The 23,802-nt window shown below is 30.0% G+C and overlaps 1 protein-coding gene across 1 annotated transcript in view; it reads left to right on the plus strand.

The window, feature by feature from the left end:
- The window catches only part of LOC148302312 (lachesin-like), a 59,362-nt gene that overhangs the window by 28,830 nt on the left and 6,730 nt on the right, over positions 1-23,802 (plus strand). The window contains exons 3-4 of the mRNA XM_088271824.1: positions 3,722-3,963; positions 15,480-15,581. Coding sequence (XP_088127950.1) covers positions 3,722-3,963; positions 15,480-15,581 — 344 coding nt within the window. The remainder of the gene's footprint in view (positions 1-3,721; positions 3,964-15,479; positions 15,582-23,802) is intronic.

Here is a 23,802-nt window from a genome sequence, read left to right on the forward strand (position 1 = left end):
AAATCTTTTTTTAATTGGTCTGGTTGTTTGTGATGTGTTTTTCACATTTACCTTCCCAATTATTACCATCGTACCTACATACAAGCTTCTTAAAGTAGAGGCTTTGCGGGTTATTTATTTTTTTTGATACATATATTTTTTTTAATGGAATATTTTACACTTATAAACATATCAATTTATAATAACATTTGTACGTTGTTTTTAATGCTGAAATTATTGTTAAGCGCCCTTGGTAACAAATCGTCCAATTTTATTTTGTTTTGCTTTTATTTTTATAAAAAAAAACAGCCTCCTAGTTAGTGGTTAAAATTGGGCATTTATATACAAATTATGAAATGCTTCTAATTTAAAAATAAGATAAATTATGCATTAAAATATTATTGCTTAAAATTTACCATAAAGTAAAACAAAAACATTTTACCATAAATTCAATTAAAGTTTTGAAAAGTTTATAACATGTAATATAAAACGTCCTTTGCAGAAATTTTGGTAGATAATAAACATTTTTAATTTTCCATGAGAACTTTAGTTGCAAGTTATGCTTTGTAGGTAGTACATGGTGAAATACAGTAATTTTACAGAAAATAAAGATTGGCGCATGATATATTTTTGTGAACGTATTTCATGAAGACTATGAAGCTTTAGTTGGTAAATTCTGCATTTTTAATGTAGAAGGCCTCATTTATATTAAATGATCAATTCATAAACTATGCAACTTAACTGTTGATTTTTTAATGTCTTCAGTTTAAATCCAGTGTTTTCGTACAAAATTTGCACCCGGTCTACTTATTTTAAAGTTTCAAGCTTATTTTCAATAAAATATTCAACGGAAAAGAAATGTTTATTATTTTTTATCCTATCACAATTACTCGAAACACTCTTATTTTATAAATTTAGGTCCTATTCTTAACAATTTTCATGTCTTTTGGCGTTTTCAGTTTAATGTAAATTTTTCATGTCCATATCAATACATTTTACCAAAAAAATTATACTTTACACAAATTCGTAACTTAATGGTACTAAAAATAACAGTTTTATCATTGCTCTCTCAACAAAATATGACAACATGAATTTTCTCAAATAAATAAAACAGCTTCCAAACAAAATTTAAAAAATACATTGTTTTTTTTTTTAATACCGGTTATTTTAACGCTAAGATTCTGACAAAATTAAAATCTCCATTTTAATTAATCTCAGCTTTAATTAATAATGAATGAATATATATATCTGAGTAATATTTCTCGAAATAGAGTCGTTCTATTAAACGGATGGGCCCTTAACGAGGGGATTACTTTTGAGAGCCCTAGAATAAGGGCCCATCTCTTAAAATCAAACCTATCCTTAACTTCTCAATGTCTATAACAAGAACACTGACCCGCGTTCGGAGGGTAATTTTGAAATTAAAATGCAAAATATACGACCTCTCTTAGGGCTGTTTTTTCGAAAAGGTCCAACAATTTGATCTAATTAATCCCGTAACAAAATGTGGCCATTACAACAGAGTGAAAATGGCTTTATTCATACTACGGTCCATTAGAAATTTTCCTAAGTGGGGCAAAAGCGAAGAAGGCTGTTTGTATTTGGAGGGAAACCTAGGTCAAAATATGTTTTTAAATTTGCCTGTAATTTAAAAGGAGCTCAGTTAATTAAGTGATGTGTAATTAAAACATTGCATAATTTTCCATCAGAGCTCGTAAATTAGGACCACGATTAAGCCTTAAAAAGGCTCTTCTGCGATAAGTACTTTATGCGAAAATTGTTACTTTAAATGTTAATTTTTCTTGTTTTTTAACAAAAATTCGTAGTATTTACAGATGTCTCTTTTTTGCTAATGTAAATTTTTTACCTTCTGGGAGTTGTAATAAAATTGCCGTGTTATTTAAATAAATAAAGATAAAACCTTGTTATTCCGACGAATCTTATTTTCACTTAATTTCAAAAGCATTACATTTTGTAAAATAATTAAAATCTTCTCAGATAAATGTAAATTATCTAAACCAAATTCACAATCACGCCACTTACTGTAAGGTAAGGCAGAGAAAATAGGATATTTACAAAAATCTTTGCTTCTTCCACATTCATGCATCCCTTGATGCATTTCCTCCAATTATATCGATTTTTGACCTGGCCACTATCAACTATTTAAAATAATTGAACATACCAAGTTTTCCTCGTTTTTTTCTCTACTCTGATTTTTAACAATATTCGCCTGATAAATTTGTTTTACCGTTTTTCTCCTTTCGTTTGTTCTTTGTGTCCAAATATCAATACCTCATTCATAACTTAATCGATGATGCTTATCTCAGCCTTGCAAACTTACTTTATTTCACCATTCGAACATGTATTATGCATGCAAGAGATCACATTTTGTAAAATATTAATTTAATTAAATTACTAAAAGTTATAGTTCAAAATGACAAAAAATCTTTTATAATACATGGTGAGACATGATTCAAAATTTTCACTCAAATAATTTTCGAAAAAAATCGTGCTTTTTCATCAAAGTCTTAGAAAAAAGTATAAGAAGTGACGGTGATTTTCAACAATAGGAGGTATTTGTGAAAAAAAAATGTTTTCCAATTTACTTCGAAGAGATTCAATCAGATCAGCATACAGCGTAACTTCCTCATATGTGATCAAACTATTCATAAGGAGTCAAAATGAGATTAAAATATAAAATATACAGACACAAAATCTACGCGAGAGCTTTTATTTCGGGAAAATAAGGTTTCCAACTTAGAATGGGTGAAAAGAAATTCAATGGCAAAAATAGGTGGGCTTTTAGTAAACACTTGTGAAAAGTCTTTGTAGTGTATAAAAAATGTACAAGCTTTTTAGCTTTGAAAAAAAGCTTTTCCTGTCAAAATATTTAAGAAAATGTTTTAAAATAGGGAATTTGGAAGTCAGGGCGTTTGTAATGTAAATTTTTATTTGTCAATACTCCAAATTTTGAGGCAAGCTTTTAAGGTTTAAATGGAAAGTTCATTTTATGATTTAAATTGTGTATTGATATGTCTTTATAAAACTGCAATTAATCAAATAAAATAACTTATAATTAATCAAATAAAAACTACATTTTTTTTCTGCATATATTATATTCGATAAGTGACTGAGTTTCGACGTTTCCCACGTCATCTCACCAGTTTAATGATTTTGGTACTTTCACTGGTCATGTAAAATATGTATGGAAAACCCTGCATAAAAAACGTTTTTTGTTTTAAATTTTTATTTACCTAAAAACAAAATAAAATAAAAAAATATATCAAAAATAAAATTTTGTGAAATTAAAGCTATACATTTATACAGAAAAATAGAAAAAAACACAAACACACACTCACATAATCTAGTTTGTTTAGTTTCGGATGCACTGCCAAAGGCGCCTTGACCCTAAAAATAACAAACTTTGTGCGTAATAAGCAAGGTAAATTATAAATGCAACTCCCATCTAAAATAGCCTCTTAGATCGATGGGATAGTAGGCAGGGGAAAAAGTCTGCCATGAAAATTTAATTTATATATTTTTTTGTTTAAGTACCACCGCTATTGCAAACAGCTATATATCGTATCAAACGTTTTGATCAATATCACTAGTCTGTTTTTGTTTTAGTTAGAAGATATTGCTATTTACAAGAAGACCGCTAATGTACCTATTTCTTTTCTGTACATGAATTAAATTTAATAAATGAAAAAAATAAAAACTAAATTTATATTTTCCATTGCAGGCCTCCCCTCAATGCAGTACGCATCTGCGTTGCAGGGCTCCATCTTGACCAAGAAGCCCGCAAAGGTGCCAGACCAGGGGGACGGAAATCAACTGACGGCCTCTTTCGCCCCCCCTGGAATCGAACCCACGATCGCCCCCGCCGGCATGTACTTTGCCACCGACAACAACACGGCTGTTACGTCACAGACTGGCTCCAATGCTCTGCTGCCTTGCATCATCAGAAACATGGATGAAGGAACGGTGAGTAAAAAAAATAGAATCATATAAAGAGTAGTGTGACTGTCAATAGTAGGTACAATGGTGATTGTTACATATTCTTCTTCTCCGTCGTATTCCTTATTGCTGAGGGTTGTGACCCTTGCAGAAACAATGACTCTTCTCCAGTTATCCTTTGACTGCACTGCACGTAGCGCTCCAACCACTGAGGTGCCTGCTGCTGCCATAATTTGATCGGTCCATCGTGTAGGGATCTTCCTCTCCCTCTCTTTCCCTCCAGGCTACCAATCCGTGAGTACAGATATTGGCCAGAGTCAAGCCATCCAAGCGTAGTTCCTAGCGAATGGACTCATTGGTGCGTCTAGCTGTCCATGGAATTCGGAGCATGCGCCTCCAACACCACATTTCGAAGGCATCAATTTTTCTCCTTTCTGCTGCTTTTATGGTCCATGTTTCAGCAGCATAGAGAAAAATGGAGTGGACCAAGCTCCTGACAAGCTTCATCTTAGTGTTGTTACTCACACCCTAGTCCTTCCAGATTTTGTCTAGCTTAGACATGGCACATGTTACACATACGAGTATATTAATCTTACACATATCGCTCGCTCCTTTCAACAATGTCATATATCAAAAATCGTCGATTTTCAGTTGTGCATTTTTCGGAATGCCCAAAAAATTTATATAATTTACTTTTTGACGCAAAATATCGTAACACGTCAGTTGAGAACTGAGGTTTGAGAATTAATCTGTCTAATATCGTAGCGTTAATATTGGGTAATTTTTTTTGTAACAATAGTTTGGGCTGGAGGACGATTGTCCCATTCATCATCTGCCCCACTCATGGGCACTCTCTCCTACTGTATCCCACCAAAAGCGGCATTTTTTAAACTTAATATTTACCGGCTACTGGGCATAAAGTGTTGTTTTTACATTTTGAAGATAAAGTATTGTTTAATTTTTTTTTTAATGTACTAAATATTTTTCAAATGGAGAAAAAACCTTCAGGTTTTACCTAAAAAGATCTTTTGCTCAGTAAAAAAATCAATTAATGGCTTCAAAATTATTTTTAAAACATTTCATTATATTCTTAAACTTTAAAATCTATCTCCTGAAAAATCAAGTCTTTTTGTAAATGACGTTGTTGAAAGGAGTGAGCGATATGTGTAAGATTAATATATATTAAGATGTATTTCTCAGACTTCCATACGCTTTTTTAAATTTTAGTTTTACGTAAATACCACTATTTCTTTAAATCTGTGGTGACACGTGTTTCAATGTATTCCACACCATGTTCACACCGGAATGATGCGGAATGCATCGATATACGTGTTACAACAATTTTCTCCGCCTCCGTAGTGTAATGGTCAGCGCGCTCGGCTACCGTTCTGGAGGTCCCGGGATCGATTCCCAGGGGGAGTCAAATAAATATATGTGATTTTTCCACTGAAATATTTATTCAATATTACCTTGGACTGGTACCTGAAGCGGAGGGCTGATCACCTTTCCTTCATGTGTAAACGATCAAGATAACACTGCGTTTATATGACGCAGTGGCTTTGCACTATTGGGGTGCGGATAAGGGTTTTATTATATTATTTATTGTTAAATTTGAATTCAAAGTGAATGCCGAATCAATTCATGAAATTCCATATTCTTTTCTATCTATGTTGAGATGTCGAAAACCTTCATCGGTATGTGGAATTACGGAAACAAAATGTGTTTTTCCTGTAAAGAACTAAAGAGTTTTTAATTTTAATTCATGTATTAAATCAAATGAAGCAGACTTATTATAATTTTTTAAATAAACTTCGTAAATTAAAATTATTTTACAAAAAAACTGTTAAAAAAAGTATTTGAGTTTTTAAAATACCTGTTGAAAACAGAAAACCAAAATTAATTTAATACCATTAGAAGAATGACTTTTAGGGGGCACACAACCCTTATATTCACGGGATGAAGTGTTTAATGAGGGGATTTGATTCTTAAGAAACGGGGGTATTTTTATAAGTCCTTGAGATTTGCTTTTCACAGTTAATTCAATTTTAAATTCCTCAATTCAAAAGTTTTTTGAAACTCGCAATCCGAATTGTACAGTTAAAAATAATGGACGTTAAATATTTCGCGAATAAATTATTTACGAAGTTCTGTTCGTGATGGCAGAAATCGTAATATCTCAGCATTTTTATGTAAATGGTGGCGAAATCGACTGTAAACTTTCTTAATAAAACTCCAGAGAATACGCCTCATAGGAATAATGCTGGAAAAAAGGTAACTTATTTAGCTGGATATTGTTGGGATGATGTATTTTCATTTTTGCGCCAGCGTCGTGCAAATTCTCTTTTCCTCCGGAGCATATTGCTACTTCACGACTTTATTGTCACTTCCTACGTTTGTACTTTGAAAATGTGGACATTTCAGTTTAAATTTAAAAATAAAACACCAATATGATTCACAATTTACTTGTGAAAAGTAGGTACACACGACTATTTTATTGATCATTTTGAAATACTTGACCATGCCAAGTTTTCCTAGGTCTGTCACTGGTACTATTACTTACCACATTCCCCTCATAAATTTGTTTTTTAATTCATTCATTCAATTCACATGACATCTCAACATATCTTTCTCAATTGTATCTACAATAATTATCTCAGCCTTGCAATTTTTCCTTATGTCACTGTTCAATAATTTATCATACAATTATATTTCGCCAGCATTTAGTTTACTTTCATCCTTTTTTGTCATATCTATGATTCACTTCAAAACATAAGGGTTGTAACAAGGTTTTTATTTGCTTTAACTGATTTCAATGCACCTTCAATCTGTAATGTTAATAATTAACATAAGAAAATATAACATAATTATATACATTTATTTAAAAAACAATTTGGAACATTTTTTTGCAGAGACCCACCAAGCCACCTTGTGTGTCTTGTCGGTGAAGTTCTTTTTGCATAAGTTTTTTTACTGTTTTTAAACATTTAAACTTTAAATACACAAAAAAAAAACAAAAATTAAAAAATATAAACTATTTCACAATTTTCATAAAATTAACTCTTGATCATTTACCCATTCCTTTATTTTGCCTTTGTTCCATATTTTATTTAGTGCGTAGTTCATAAGTTCATATTCCGTTCCCAAAGCCAAGTGCGTAATACGAGTATCATTAATTTATAAGTATAAATTCGTATTGTGAGTAATTTAGAAAAAAATCAGGATATAAAACCATTTGAACAAAAAAAACGTTCACGATTGTAAAACAATTTTTTTTTTATTAAAATTATGGTATTTTTTTCTTTATTTTTTAATAAATAAGAAACGTATTTTTATAAATATTATTCTCTCAGTTATTTCAATTAAACTTTCGTAACATCTCAGCTTACTTTTATCAGAGAAATAATTTTAATATCTTTACAGGCAATTACATATTTTTTTTAAAATATGTAGTCATGAGGCAGAAATTTACAATTATATTCATATTTCAACTAGGCCTTGACTTTTAGTCATGTAAATAAAGGGAGTATGAATTAATTACGTATTCAACCATGTGTACGAGTATATATATTCATTAATATCACGTGAGAGAAATATATTATTTGGAAGCGAAAGTAAAAGTACTTTGAGAAAACGTCTTCAGTTATCAATCTTATTCATTTTTTTAATTCAAACGCATTAGATATCATCAGCATGATTAAACTTTAATTCTTGCCGCCTCATTTCAATTGCCAAATTGCGTTTATTTTAGATACTATGCCAAAAGTTCTACTAGATGAAGTTTCGGCAAGTATTTCAGGGTGATTGGTTTTTGAATACCTATTTGTTTAATTATAAAATAAATAATTCAAAACTATAATGCTTTTTTTTATTTTATTCCATATTACCCTGGACTGATTCCTGAAGCGCAAGAGTGATCACCTTGCCTTCATGTTAGTAATGATCAAGAAAACATTGCGTCAATTCGATGCAGTGCCCTATGCACCATTGGATGCGGATAAGGGTTATAAGTAAGTAAGTAAGTAAAATAAATCATGTTTCAAAAGCGTTCCGATAGCAAAAAAGTCTTAGAGTTCCTGGTCTATTGCATTTTTTAATAACAAACTTTTTGAAGCACGGTTAATTTTTACAAACCAAGGTTTTTTTGCCAATCGTGTAAATTGTAAGTTATGTCATATGGACCAATATGTTTTATGCAGATCAACCAACCCTTATAAAAAGACTTTTTGTAAAAACCCTGTTATTTTAACACATGATATATATGTCGCCTACTTTCAAAATCCGCCAGATCCAATTTTATAAGATATTTAAATAAATACTCAATTGAAATGCCCATTCTGGGTTATTTTGTTTATTTTTTTTAAATATTTGAAAACGCTGCTAGGAAATACTTAAAACAGCGTTGTATTTCAATTTCCGATATATTCATGAAACTTGCCCTCTGACCCATATCGGCCAAACAGAGAGCGGAGATAGGTCAAAAATTAAGATGACGTCATTATCAGTTTGTGTCTCGTGTTTTTTTTATTTTAATACTGAAAAACTTTCCAAAAATATGCTAAAATTCTCTATTTTATAATATTTTATCTAAAGATAGACAAATCTTTGAAACATAAATGTTACCCGGAATATTTGGCATTTTTCGTAAAATTGACTTCTTAGGATTTGGCGGATTTTGAAAGTAAGCGACACATATATATTTTACATACATTTAACGGTGGACTTCCTGTAATTTAAATGGCAAACATCCATAAATAACTCGTGGCACTTTTTATTCCTCACCAAATGGGCTGAAACATACACAGAGGCGCAAAGCGTTAGGGTTGCCATTTATATAAATTATTCCTGTATTATGAAAAATTGTGCTCACAATTTTAAACATAAAACAAACAAGGTCGTAAATATGATATTGTATTTTTTGTTTGTTGGTTTTGCTGAATGATCTTTTTAAGAGACTAGTCTTTATTAGTGGTACTTTTATTTTACTATAATTTATATTTGAAGCACTAACTTTTGATTTTCCATTAAAAAATTAAAATGTAAATATTTTTTAAAAATCACTAAAAACATTTTATTGGAACTAAATTACAATGTTTGTTAGCCTTAAAACCGGTAGACACTATAGTTAAGTTATAATTAAATATTTATAGTGATTTTAAAAACAAAGTTAAATTTTAATTATATTTTATTTTCTAAAAAAAAAATCTGTCTGCCTCAGTAGGGTCATAGTTAGCGGGTATAGCTACTATTCTGGATGTCCCGGGTTCGACTCCCAGGGGGGTGGGGTGAAAATGGGGGGGTGAATATCAAGCAACTTACTGAACTTTTTACTGTGCAACAGATCTTTTTAGGTAAAACCTGAAGGTTTTTTCTTCATTTGAAAAATATTCAATAAAATTAAAATAATAATTTAACAAAACTTTTTCTTCAAAATGCAAAAACAACACATTTTGTAAACATTAAGTTAAAAATGTGCCTCATTTGCTGGGATATAGAACATTTTCTGGGCATTCCGAAAACATGCAAAACTGAAAATTTACGATTTTTGATTTATGACGTTTTTGAAAGGAGTGAGCGACATATATACATATTTAAAAATTAATTTTTATTACAAAATATTTTAATATATGTAATTTGAATAAAAAAGTTCTTTTATATTTCGCGACCTATTAAAGATTAAGTTTTTACTCGGTAAGAGTTAAGTAAATTTTTTTTGCCTGTGGTATAGAAAAAATCAAATCGGAAACGATAAAAGAATTCAAAGTAAACTTTTACGCTAATAACGTTTGAAGACCTTCGAAATTTATTTTTTTGAAAACGTATTTTCACAATTTGTTTCTTGAATTCCTCGATATTCGAATGGATAAATTTCTCACCCTTGTCACAGAAGGGAGTATTTGCATACTGTTAGGTGCCGAATATTTTATGCAAAATCGAGTCAAGGTAAGGGTAGAGGTTGTTTAGTGAAGCGCCAGTATTATCAAAGATTTTCTTCCGTGTTACGTAAAACATTGCTTGGTATAATTTTGAGATTGTAATTTTATATTTTTTTTCATTATTTTAAATTCTTTTTCATTTCACAATATATTATAATTACAAGTACATACATAAAAATATATATATTATTATTACAAAAAATATCCCTCAAAAGCATGGCCTTTGTGTGGTTATACATTTATTTAAGGTTATAATGAAAGGGCACTTGCGATAATACAAAAGATATCAGAAATAAAATTAGATTTAACGTGCTAATATAAACTGCAAATATTTGCAACATTTTGAGTGAGTCAAAATACTTGTTCACAAAATCTGGATTATCTCCAATTACAGGAGTTATTTTTCATATTATTTTTTGACATCTCATCAAAGATGAAGAAAAATATGGAAGTCTGGGCATTTACAGGGCTGACGACCGTCATAGGCTGGTTTAAGTGATCACTTTACACACGTGTAACATTCACTAACTCTACCCATTATTGACAACCACACTACTCAAATTCTTGGAAGTTCTATATACATGAACCAATTTTAAAACATTGTTCTTGAATTACTAGAACTTCACCAGAGACATCTATTGGTGAGATGAAAATAAGCTTTTTCTGCTTTTGGGGCTTGAAATATTGAAAAAATATTTTTGTTGGATTTTAATTATATTTTAAAAATGTTTTAATGATAATTCTCTTAGAGGGTTTAAGTCACTATTATAATCACCCGCCTTCATCGAACATCACCATATAGTAGTAAAGTATTGCTGTTATAAATTTTTACTTATTCCACAAAAGTGACCAATTCCGACATAAAATCAATGACTGATTGTCATTTCTTTATGGAGCGGTCAAACAATCGGTCACAGAAATCACCCCTCACTTTGCTGAAGTAATAAAATCCCCGTTTACAAGGGAGTGAATTGTCCCGACATATCTGAAAGTAACTACTATCCAACGGAAACTTCATCAAAAGGGTACATTGATCCTTTAGCGATCAAATTTAATCAAACGAATCAAGGTAGATTGAATCGGAAATCGTCCTTTTAATGACATAACTTTCTGATATTTATTGATTATTTGAAGTGTACTGGGCACATACAAACAAAAGTGGATGAATTAAAAATTTTCCATGTGAATGACGAATTTTAAGTCTGATTCATTAGTCGTCTTTCTCTTTCAAAATTTTTATTTTTATACAAATGTCAAATTGTTATAATTTTATTTAAATTTAAATGACCTGATGTTGGAATGATTTTCGATCGTAGATAGTTACAAATAAGTGCTCAAAAAAAAGTGGTATTACACGAAGTTAATAATGGATGGTAAGGAAAGTGTTTTATTACAATACCATTAAGTTATCAATGCTATAAATAATGCAATATACAAAATAAATTTTAAGGGTGTTTAACGGTTCACACAGTTGTTTTTTTTGTATTTTTTTATATCTCAATAAAGATGAAGAACAATATGGTTAATATTGTAATAATAACAATAGTCTGGGCATTTACGGGGCTGGCGACTACCATAAGTGATCAATTTACACACGTGTAATATTCACTTATTCTACACATGATTGACAACCACACTATTCAAATATAATATCACATATTTATATATATATATATATATATATATATATATATATATATATATATATATATATATATATATATATATATATATATATATATATATATATATATATATATATATATATATATATATATATATATATATAATATATATATATATATATATATATATATATATATCTTTAAAAATAATATTAAAATTAACTCCTATAATTGGAGATAATCCAGATTTGTGAACAAGTATTTGAACACACTCAAAATGTTGTATCATTATTGTATTTACTACGTTTTCATTTGTGAATATATGTTTGGAGAAAATTATTAAAACCTAAAAATGTATTTAAAATTAAAGCATCTTTCAAGTTTTTCTTTAAATACTGTTTCTTCATTTTATTTTTATAACTTATTTTTGAATAGTAAATTCAGAATCAAATGTGATTTTGAAATAAAGTTGTAAAACCTGATTTCACTATCTATAAAGTCAATAAAAAAGTTTATAAGAGCTTTTTTTTAAACGGATAATGGAGGTAGGTTGATCTAAAATATATCAATTCATCATAGAATCATTCGGACATGTCGTATTTGATTTCATATTAGTAAAACTTCAGAAGCTGTAAAGTTTTGATCAAACGAATATTTCATTTTTTTTACATCAAATCTGGATTATATCCAATTATAGGAGTTATTTTTTTAATTTACATTTTTATTTATACAAGACATTCAAGTTATAATTTCACTAATCAAAACTTTTCATTCGTAAGTTTTGAATGAAAATTTTTGATTAGAACATTTTTTACTACATTTTATTAAAATAATTTCCACTCAACTTTGGATAATTTATTACTTTTTCAAATAAAAATATAAAGTTTTTAATAGTTCCATGCAAAATAATTTCATAAAATTTATTCAAACTATTTTTAAATTCTTCTCAAAGTTAACAAAGGGGGTAGATTTAATAAAATTATCTTGTTATTTTTCCGCATGAATTTTTCATCCCCTCAAGTACGATGTACCATAATAATGGGGTAATTATGTATTGTAAAACGCAAAATACCTTTCCTAAACCTTCAGGGTAAATATTTTGCTGAAATTTTGTGCGTATTTCAAAATCTACTCAATGAATTCGTGTTTATTTTCATAAATCTGGCACGTTTTTTTTATAATTACGCTCATATCATACAAATAAATTATTTTTATTAGTTGAACAAAATATTAAGATTTTTTTAAGAAAAAGAAAATTTTGTACTTTTATTATTTGCTAAAACACTTCCAATTCATACTTTTTATTATTCTTATTATCGAAAACAGGCATCAAATTGTGGTAGAGTGGTTTGGAACATGAAATACTACACTAATCACGGGACCACTACCCGACACGACATTTTGGTGTACCACTTTCAGGACGTACCCGTCTCTTCGTCAGGACAATTACTACCCCAGCATTCAAACAATACTTCAATGCTTTAGCATTTTTCACACACTAACACAACTACACAAAATATTTATCACATGCGTATTTGGTCGATCCAAGGACCAACATGCAATAAGGATAGCAAAAAATATGCACTTAATGCCGAGGTTTGACATACACTAAGGATGCTTGTCTAAATAGGTCAGGATGGTGACAGGTCCTGATTTTCCAATATTGTCGAATTGAATAATGAACAAGGTACCGATAATAATAATAATAATAAATAATAAAACCCTTATCCGCACCCCAATGGTGTATAGGGCACTGCGTTATATAACGCAGTGTTATCTTGATAGTTTACACATGAAGGAAAGGTGATCAGCCCTCCGCTTCAGGAACCAGCCCAGGGTAGTATTGAATAAATATTGAAAAAATCACAAATATTTATTTGCACCCCCCTTGGAATCGAACCCGGGACCTCCAGAATGGTAGCCGAGCTTACTGACCATTACACTACGGAGACAGACACCCATAAGGTACCTTTAAGGGAAATAAATTTTATTGATAATAATTGAAAGAATGTTCACAGAAATCACGTCTTGAAACTGGTACGCTATTTTTTTCGTTTGTTCAAAATCTAAAATCCCCATATCTAATTTACCGATTGTTTTGAAACGTTTTTTAATGTTTTGTTTTTATTCTATTGTTTTACTATTTTATACATTTTTAAATTAATTCCGATTGCTTCCGTGCATAAAGGTTAGCGTGGTTAGATACCATGCTGGAGGTCTCGGGTTAGATTTCCTGGGTAGTGAAAATAAATATTAGTGATTTAAAATTACCCTGGTCTGATACCCGAAACGCAGAAGTGATCACCTTTACTTCATGTGTTAACGATCAAGATATCACTGCGTTTAAATGATGCAGTGCCCTATGCACCCTTGGAATGCGCATAAGGGTTGAAAGAAAATGAGGATAATATGATTAAATGCCTTATGCACCATTGGATGCGGAAAAGGGTTAGAAAACCTAAAGTATTTAAAAAAAAAAATAAAAAATTACTTAGTTAATATCACTAGTAAATACCACTACTAAGTAAAACATTAATTAAAAATAGATAGATTACCACAAAATGACTGCCGAATCAGTTAATGAAGATAAAAAAAAAATTAACATTTTCCGTTGAACCAGACTGAGATTCAGCCTGCCGAGGAACAAATTGATAATTTTGAATTTGTTATATTCAATGGGTATACGGCCTTCCTAATTTATGGAGTACGTAAAATATTTCATGTAGAATTATGAAAATCTCTTTGGCAGGTAAAAAAAATCCTCTTGTAATATTTTAGAGTCTTGCAAACGAAAAACTGTTGAAGTGGTCTTGGCGCGATTCCAAAAATTATATTTAGTCGTTCCCTACAAGGTTTTTTTATTATTATTTTTTTACTATCACTCACCATACCAACTTGCTTTTACAACTTTAAGGGAATGATTTACTGCGTCAATTTTATAACTTGGACCTTGTACTTAAAATAGTTCAAGTATGTAAGTCCACCTCCGTTGTATAATGGTAAGCGTGTATGACTACCGGACTGAAGGTCTCTTTAAAGGTTTTTTGGAGGTTTGATTTAAAATCAAATCTTGAATTAAAATGGAGTTCCACAAATTAAACGCCAAATCAATAAATACGGGTAATATTTTCCATTCTACCCTTGATTGACAACCACACTCCTCAAATTTTAACTTGTACAAATATATTATTTATTACAACGATTAAAGAAAACACTAGTTTTTTACCACTTGAGTTTTATTATATACTACATGTTTCAGAAGTTAAACTTCAAGTTAAACTTTCAGTTATTATACAGACCTGAATGATGGCAGTTTAACTTCTGAAACATGTAGTCTATAATAAAACTCAAGTGGTAAAAAACAAGTGTTTTCTTTAATCATTGTAACATGTCTTACCACAAAGTTAATGCCGAAACAATAAATAAAATATATTATTTATTGATTCGGTATTAACTTTGTGGAATGACATGATTATTTTATTAAAATTAAACACTTGAATAATACACTTTATCGAGTTTTAATTTTAATTTACGACTAGTTTCAAAAACGACAGTTGTTTTCATCTTCTGGTATTTTTATTCGTTATTTTTAATTTGTACCAGTAGATGAAAACAACTGTCGTTTTCGAAACTAGTAAAAAAAATAAAACTCGATAAAGTGGATTATTCAAGTGTTTAATTTTAATAAAATTGTGTAAATATCATATAATTGCAAGTTCTTCAATATGTGAGATTTAGGCACTATCTATGATTTAGTTCAGTAAGCTTTTTACTTAGCAGAGACTATGATGAAATATATGGCATAGATTTTTACCGAATTAAAACATTGTTAAAAAATTAAATTTAACTAATTATAATTTGCCGACTTATTTCATTCACAACCTTTTGAGGAAACATATATTTTATATACAAGTTCTGATAAGTAAACGCTCAATTCAATAAATAAGTGTAAAATAATAAAAAGGGTCAATTAATTTGTTCTCAGGTATCGTGGATAAGAAGAAAAGATCGACACCTTTTGACTGTAGGCCTCACCACATATACGTCGGATGAAAGATATCAAGCCATTCATTTTCTGCATTCTGAAGTAAGTATTCTATTTTTTTTAATTATTATTTATTACAATGCTAAGATGCTCAATTATTTGTTTTGTTACTAAATACTAGTTTTTTATGATAAAGATAGTCTACTTTTATCATTTTAAAAACCTAGTTAACACCTTTACACACATAATATGCGTGTTAAAACAATAATAACGTATTTCGATTTTTTGTTAAAATTTAAAATTGACATACTACTACTACTACTACTATCATTACGCCGTTTCCCTGCAGGGGTAGGCAGAAAGGATGGAACGCCATTCTCTTCTGTCCTCACATACACTCCTCGCCTCCTTCACATCCATATACATGCCCTCCGATTACGCAGACTTTTGACACAACGAGGTTTTAGGTGCTGATTGATCTGATCGTGCCAAGCCTTTTCGGTCGTCCGTGTTCTGTTTTCCCGCTCACATTCGCCACATATATTTTATTAGTCATTCTCTCGCTATCCATTTACTCTAGATATCCATACCACCGTAAAGAACTCTTCCTAATCTTTTCAATTATTCCTTGTTCGGCCTTACATTCCTTTTTTAAACTTACATATATATATATGTATACATATGTACAATGTGTGTTAAGTGTGCTAAATGCATCTTTTAAGGGTTTGACTTGTTAAAAGATTGTAAAATTGATATAATCTACATTTAGAATTTATCGAAAGTATTCACCTTTATATTAAAAAACTCAAGAAAAATGGTATTACATAAATATTATATTTTTAATTGTAATCATCATGATATTCCACAAAGTTAATGCCAAATAAAAAAAATAAAAAAAATAAATTAAACCACATTCAAATTTGTTAAATCGAGATAGGATGACTTAAAAATACATAACCTACAAATACAATAATTTTAAATTAATTAAAACCCAAAATACGATAAATCGCAACTTATGTATCGTTGAACTATGGTAACATTTGACGTAATTAATTTTAATATTAAAATACCTTTTGTGTATTGAAAAAAAATTTTTCAACAAAAGAAATAATCGGTTTTAAAAAGAAAAGAGTTATGGAGAGGTAATGATTTTAAAAAGATCGAATTAAAAAAAAAATATTTATTATATGTCCGCCTCCGTAGTGTAATGGTCAGCATGCTCGCCTACCGTTCTGGAGGTCCCGGGTTCGATTCCCAGGGGGGTTTAATAAATATAAGTGATTTTTTTACTCTAATATTTATTCAACATTACACTGGACTGGTACCTGAAGTGGAGGGCTGACCACCTTTCCTTCATGTGTAATCGATCGAGAATTGAGATCGTAAGGGATTTATTATTATTATTTTAAAAAAGTCACTTCCAATTATATTTTTGAAAATCGTTATCAGAGACGACGACCAGCTACTAACTATGGCAGATGCTAACTTAATTGTATGTACTCGCAAACAACCGAATACTCTCCCTTGTGTCTTTTAATAAAATAATAATAATATAACGGTAACTAATAAAATAAGAATATTATCACACATAATTTTAGATTATAATGAAATGATTAATAGCGGTTCAGAAATATTACCGACCTACCTTTTGTGCTCATCCTAAGACGCATTAATAAAAAAGAAAAGGGATGTGTGCGAATGGGTTTTATTTACCGCAATTTTCGCCAAAATGTGAGAAATTTCCCAGAAAGCCGTTGGTGAAATGGTAAGACTTTACCGATTTTATTAAACTTTCAAGATGGAGTTATTGGATGCTAGTCTGGAGATAAGGCCCACATTAAAAACTTTACACATTCCAGAAAATTGCTTCTAAATCAGCAAGAAAACTCGTTAACTCTGCCGGGTGGAATAAATCCTTGTTTGGGTAAATAGCGCCCAACTGCGGTTAATACCATATATCGACCACCATACGGTAGGATATAGAAGGAACTAGCTTAAAATAATATTTAAAGCTTCAGATTTTATACTAACAATATTAATGTTATTTTTAATATCAGATATTAAATCTTTCACCCTTCGGATAAGATATAATATTTTTTTTAAATGTAATAAGGGGAGCACATAAAAATAAATTGTTCTAGTTCTACTTATAAAACCTATATACCATTATACCCTTAACTATGACTAAATTATATTGTATACCCACACACAGGGTATGCCATTGTGGGATCTTTTTTTGTATTATTTTTTTTTTATATATTTTTTTTTTGTATTGGAATTTATGTTATGTAATGCAAATGAATTTAAAATAAAGAAAAAAAATGCATGAACGTGGAAGAGGCAAATAATGTTTGCAAAGACAGAGTGAGGTAGCGTTCTCTTCTCTCTGTCTACCCCTGTGGGAAAGCGGCGTGATAGTTAATCTCAAAAAAACTCAAATTGATAGGAAATTTTGTTCTCTACCGATCACCGCCATTGGCAAAAAAACTTTTTTTAAACGTAAATGGTTTGCAAGTGGACTACTCAATTTATGTACTTCTAATTCGCCTCCGTAGTGCAATGGTGCATTTTTATCTACCGTGCTGGAAGTCTTGGGATCGATTCCTAGGCGCGAGGGTAAAAATAAAGATATGTGATTTTAAACTATGATGTTTACTTAATATTACCCTGGACTGATCTTTGAAGTAAGTGTAAGTAACAATGAAGATAACACTGCATCAATATGATACAGTGCCCTATGTGCCGTTGGAGCGGATGGTGCATAGGGTACTGCATCATATAAACGCAGTGTTATCTTGATCGTTTACACATAAAGGAAAGGCGATCAGCCCTCACTTCAGGTACCAGTCCAGAGTGATATTGAATTAATACTAGAGTGAAAATATCCATTACACTTAGGTAAGCGGGCAGACTAGAAAAATATGCTTTAAAAAAATATTTCTGTTATACTTGAAAAGCTAATATTTAAAGTGTTGGATGTAGAGCAAAATTATATTGAAAAACTTTTTGCGTTACTTTATCAGCGGATTTGGAGCTATTTGCAAAGCCTGTATACCGTGTAAGCAGAAGTTATGCGCTCGAAGTAAAGCCGGCCCGCCTTATGGCGAGTCGAGTCCTGGCCACAGTACACATATAAATAAATTAGCATCACAAAGTGAATATCTACCTTTGTGCTGATATGTTGATACGTTGCCGAGCAAACCGCACGAGTATATGTACATGACATGGGATAACCCACCTGTGCGGATTCACGAAATTGGGGAATGCGAATGTAACCGAAGGATTAGCAGCACTTAGGCCAGTAATTCATATATATGTGAAAGGTCTCAACCTTCTGGCTGTAGTATAATAACTAGTGCGTACTATACAAGCCGAGAATAATTATTTCAATGAAAAAAATAACATATATTGCTCACTTCTTTCAGCAACGTCATTTATAAAAAAATCGTCATTTTTTAGTTGTGTATATTTTCGGAATGCCTAGAAAACGTACTATATACCAGCAAAAGTGGCATATTTTGAACTTAATATTTACCCGCTACAGGGCAGAAAGTGTTTTTACATTTTGAAGAAAAGGTATTGTTTAATTTTTTTTTTATGTACAAAATATTTTTCAAATGGAGAAAAACATTCAGGTTTTACCTAAAAAAGATATCATTCACAGTTAAATAAGTGACTTGATATTTATTTTTAATACATAATATTATATTTTTAAACTTTTAAAACGATCTCATGAAAAAAAGTTTTTTGATATAAGGCGTTGTTGAAAGGAGTGAGCGATATGCGGAGACGCTCGAAAATATTAGTATCAGTTTTTATCGAGCCTGTTTTTATTTTTTTTTTGTGTTTCCTTTCAATATTTTTAATGCCTCTAAATTTTTATTCTCAAATTCAAGATTTGCTTTGAATATTAATAAGTCAGTTCTATTGTTCTTTTTAGACAGGCGTCGTGGCGTAGTTGGGTAGACGCTCGACTACGAAATTGGCGTCGCGGGTTTGATTCTCGACATTTGCAAAATGAATTCGAGAAAAAGTTATTTTCAATTGGTCTGTGTGTTTGTGGTGTATTTTTCACATTTACCTACCTTATCCTTACTATCCTACTTACAAAAAAGCTTCTAAAATAGACGAAGCCTTACGGGTTATTCCTTTAAAAAATATATGAAAAATAAATATAAGTATTAACTAGTTTTTTTTCTTCATATTTGTGTATGAAAGTATGTAAATAAACATGGATATTATATTTACATAAATATTAAAAATCACTGTAATGTATCCCTTTTAAACGATTCAACGACTTTTTCGACCCACAAATTTTAATTCAAATCGTATTCCAAAGCTTAATTTCCGTTATTTTAAGGACGTAGTCAGCAATTTCCGTTTTTAAAATGTGTGAGTGACTTTCGAAATGTCTTTTTTATGTTACTTGTGTCTTAACCGGATAATGATTTTATACATATATGTTACCATTAAAATGTAGCATATACCATTCATAATATTTAATGAAATTTAAAAAAAACATATAAAAATGACATCGAAAAAAACATCATTTTCAAACGTATTCTGAATCCGTCGAAACACACATCACAATAGACTTTAAAAAATTGGTCTTTAAAATTTAGTTAGTTATGTTCCTTTTTATTAAAAATAAATATAAATGACTACTAAATATTATTGACAAAATCTAGAAAATTTTATTGCTAGATTGGATATGTGGAACAAAAAAGTCAAGAAGGAATGGGAAAACAAATATATGGGATGGATATAATTGAGAAATGGAGCGAAAGAAGACGAAAAAAATTTACATGATCAAGAATATTAAGAAGGTAGGGAGGTAGGGAATAATTGGCAATATGTTTAAAGAGATGCATGAGAATATAGTAGAGGCGAACAGTGTTTGCAAAGACAGAGATGTGTAGCGTGGTGTTATCTCTGCCTGCCCCTGCGGGAGCGCCGTGATGTAAACTTAGTTTGATAATATTATTTAGAAAATTTAGCTAAAAAAATGTAACTAAAATGAAACAAACTAACTAACTATCAAGCCGCTTCTCCGCAAGGGTATGCAGAGAAAATTTAACGCCCCACCACTCTGTCTTTGCAAGGATTCTTCGCCTCTTCCACGTTCATATATCTCCTCATATATAACCGCCAATTATTTTGACTCCTTACTGAAATGTACTTTTTTCATTTAAAAAAAAACTAGTTTTTTGAGAATTAAACAGCAAAGGAATGGAAAATTTAAAGTGTACTTAAAGTCTATTTTTAAACAAATTAAACAGTCTAGGGTAGTGAATCGTTTCCAGATATGTGGTTGGTGCAAATCACACCGCAAATACTGGTGAAGTGGTCGAATCAAATAACAATTCAGTCACCACATGAACGACTAATGGATACGTTCGAATTATATAATTGGTCTAGAAATTATCATGGTTTTTACCATCGTGCTTTTATTATTTCAAAAAATACTTTCTATTCCATACTATTTCTGTAAGCCTAAGCGAATCATTGTTAGAAATAGGTATCAAATTGTGGTAGAGTGGGTTCGAACTGAGAAACTCTTACTTAAGAGTCCGCGACACTAACCACGGGACCACAGCCCGACACGTTGAACTAGGTAAATACCATTTCTTCTTAAAATCTGTTATATAACACGCGTTTCTATGCATTCCGCATAATTTATAAACATCGTATAAAATGATGCGGAATGCATCGAAAAACGTGTCACAATAAATCTTAAGAAAAAGTGGTATTCACTAAGTAAAATTAAATTAAAAATAGATAGATATTTACCACAAAGTGACTGCTGAGTCAATAAATGAAATAATTTCTATGAGAGAAATATTTCATTTAAGTGACATGTTTATACCAAGATTGTCACATACTTTATTTTTTACTATGGTTTCGTGTGAGCGTGAAAATATTTTACGTCCATAGTTAAACATTTTTCGAATACATAGTAAAAACAATGAAATAACAATTATTTCACCCGTTTTATTTCTCTCGCCGGTATAAATTTGAGGCAACGTGTTTTCGTCCACATTATATTTGTATTCAAAACACAAATTGGTAAATTTAAAATGTATCATTAGTGGTTGAAACGCGAAATATTTTTTGTTGATTTTTTGTTTTTATTTGTTTTGTATTTCATCCTCAAAACTGGGATTTATATTTATTTACTAAATTATTTTTATCAAACGAAACTCAGTCGGAATTAAACAAAATTACATGGATTATGCGTAAAGTACATATGTACACAATTTTGTTCCGTTTTTACACACTTGGAATTATTAAGTGGAGGTAGTATCGTAAAATGGGGTTAGTTGAAGTGCTTATAATTTTTTTGACATCGTATATCATATTTTTACATTATAACAAATCTTTTCCATCCCTAATAATTTAAAAAAAGTTTTAATTAAGTAATTCAAAAACAAAATTAGCCGATTTTTTGTATACAACAGTTGTGTAGTTTACAAAAGTCAAATATGATAGACGAACGACGTCATTTGAAAAATTTTAACATTTTCAATATGGTAATTAATTTCATGCCACCCTGTATAATAGTTAGAAATATTTAAACAAATAACAATACCTTTTAAAATTATTATTAAACCTTTGAAACTAAATTTAAAAGAGTCCATACTAAGGAATAGTTTATCTTTTTTTAAATTTACATTGTTTAAATTAACTTTTGTTTATAAAAAATCATTATCGATTATCATTTGCATTATCGCATTATCGATAAAATTAAGAAAGGTGTGTTGAGATGGTTTGGACATGTAGAACGAATGAGTGAGGAGTGAACGGTAAAACAAATTTATGAGGCGAATGTTAGTGGGAAAAGAAGCAGAGGAAGACCGAGAAAAACATGGCTCGATCAGGTATGCCAAATACTTGAAAGTGGTCAGGTTAGGAGTCATAACAATCGGCGGGTATGTGTGAGGAGATGCATGAACGTGGAAGAGGCGAAGAATGTTTGCAAGGACAGAGTGGTGTGGCGCTCTATTCTATCTGCCTACCTCTGCGGGGAAGCGGCGTGACGGTTAGTTAGTTAGTTAGTTATAAAAAAAAAAAACAATTGTATAACGAACTCCCTCTCTAAACACAAGTATCTACTTTATTAGAGTGGTAGAAAAGTTATATTTGAAATGTTTTGTATATTTACAAAGTATTTTGTATTATTTAAATATGTATTTTATAAAAAAAAATCTAAAAAAATATGTAGAAAATTAAACTTAAAATAAGCATTTCTCACTTAGTTTAATGTTAAAAAAAAATAAAAATAAAATCACACAACATTAAAACAAAAGGTTATTATGAAATAAAAGGTTTAATTAACCCCATTCTATGGTGCCTGATTGTATCTGAGAGTGGTTTAATAAACATAAAACATCTAAATAATGTTTTTCGTTTTAGTATAACAACATCATACAGATTTTGTATTATTCCGCTCCTTTAAATGGATTTCCACCAACGCGTGTCTGGAATATTTCATTTCTGTTATTTGCCGGTAATATTTCATTAATTTTATTTGAAAACAAATTTAAGGGGTCAAAAAAAAAATATATCCTAATTTTCATTTTCTCACATACATATCTCTCAACTGTTTTACACAAGTAAACCTTCCGTTAAATAGAATAAACGGGTTCAACTATATGTTTTTAAATAATCATCAATTTAAATTTACAATTTTTATTTGAAAATAAATAAAGAATTACCTTCAAAACTTAGAAGTTCAATTTCGCTTTCTTTACTATTACGTAATTTAACTTTATTAATAATAATTTTTTTATTTTTTTTCATCCACAAATAGGTAAAGTACATAGTATTTTTTGAATGGCCATTGATTTAAATCCTTTCTTTTTCATTTAAAAAAGTGAAGAATTGAATCTCAGGGGACTCAAAGGTTCAATTTCGTTCATTTTACCAAATATTATATTTAAAAACAAATCGATTTTGTTTTTACCATACTACACAAGTTTAGTTACATGTTTTTAAATGGTTATCGATTCAAATATAAAAAATTTCATAAAATTATGTAAAATGTTACCTCATGAGACCAAGGAGTTCGATTTTGTTTGTTTTACCATAACACTATATATAAAAACGAATCAATTATTTTTTTCATAATTAAATGTAACTTTGTTTTAAAATCACTATAAATATTTTATATTAACTTAATTTTAATGTCTATCGGTTATACAATATTTTCAAGTAATCATTAATTTCAGCCTACACTTTTTAGGTTATTATTATTTTTTAATTGATGAAGAATTTTACATTAAGAGATTTTGAGGCTTGTTTTACCGTGAAATCAAATTTTAAA

This window comes from Brachycentrus maculatus, unplaced genomic scaffold (genome assembly GCF_059751285.1).
Source record: "Brachycentrus maculatus isolate JH-2025_06_01 unplaced genomic scaffold, ASM5975128v1 h1tg000463l, whole genome shotgun sequence".
NCBI lineage: Eukaryota > Metazoa > Arthropoda > Insecta > Trichoptera > Brachycentridae > Brachycentrus > Brachycentrus maculatus.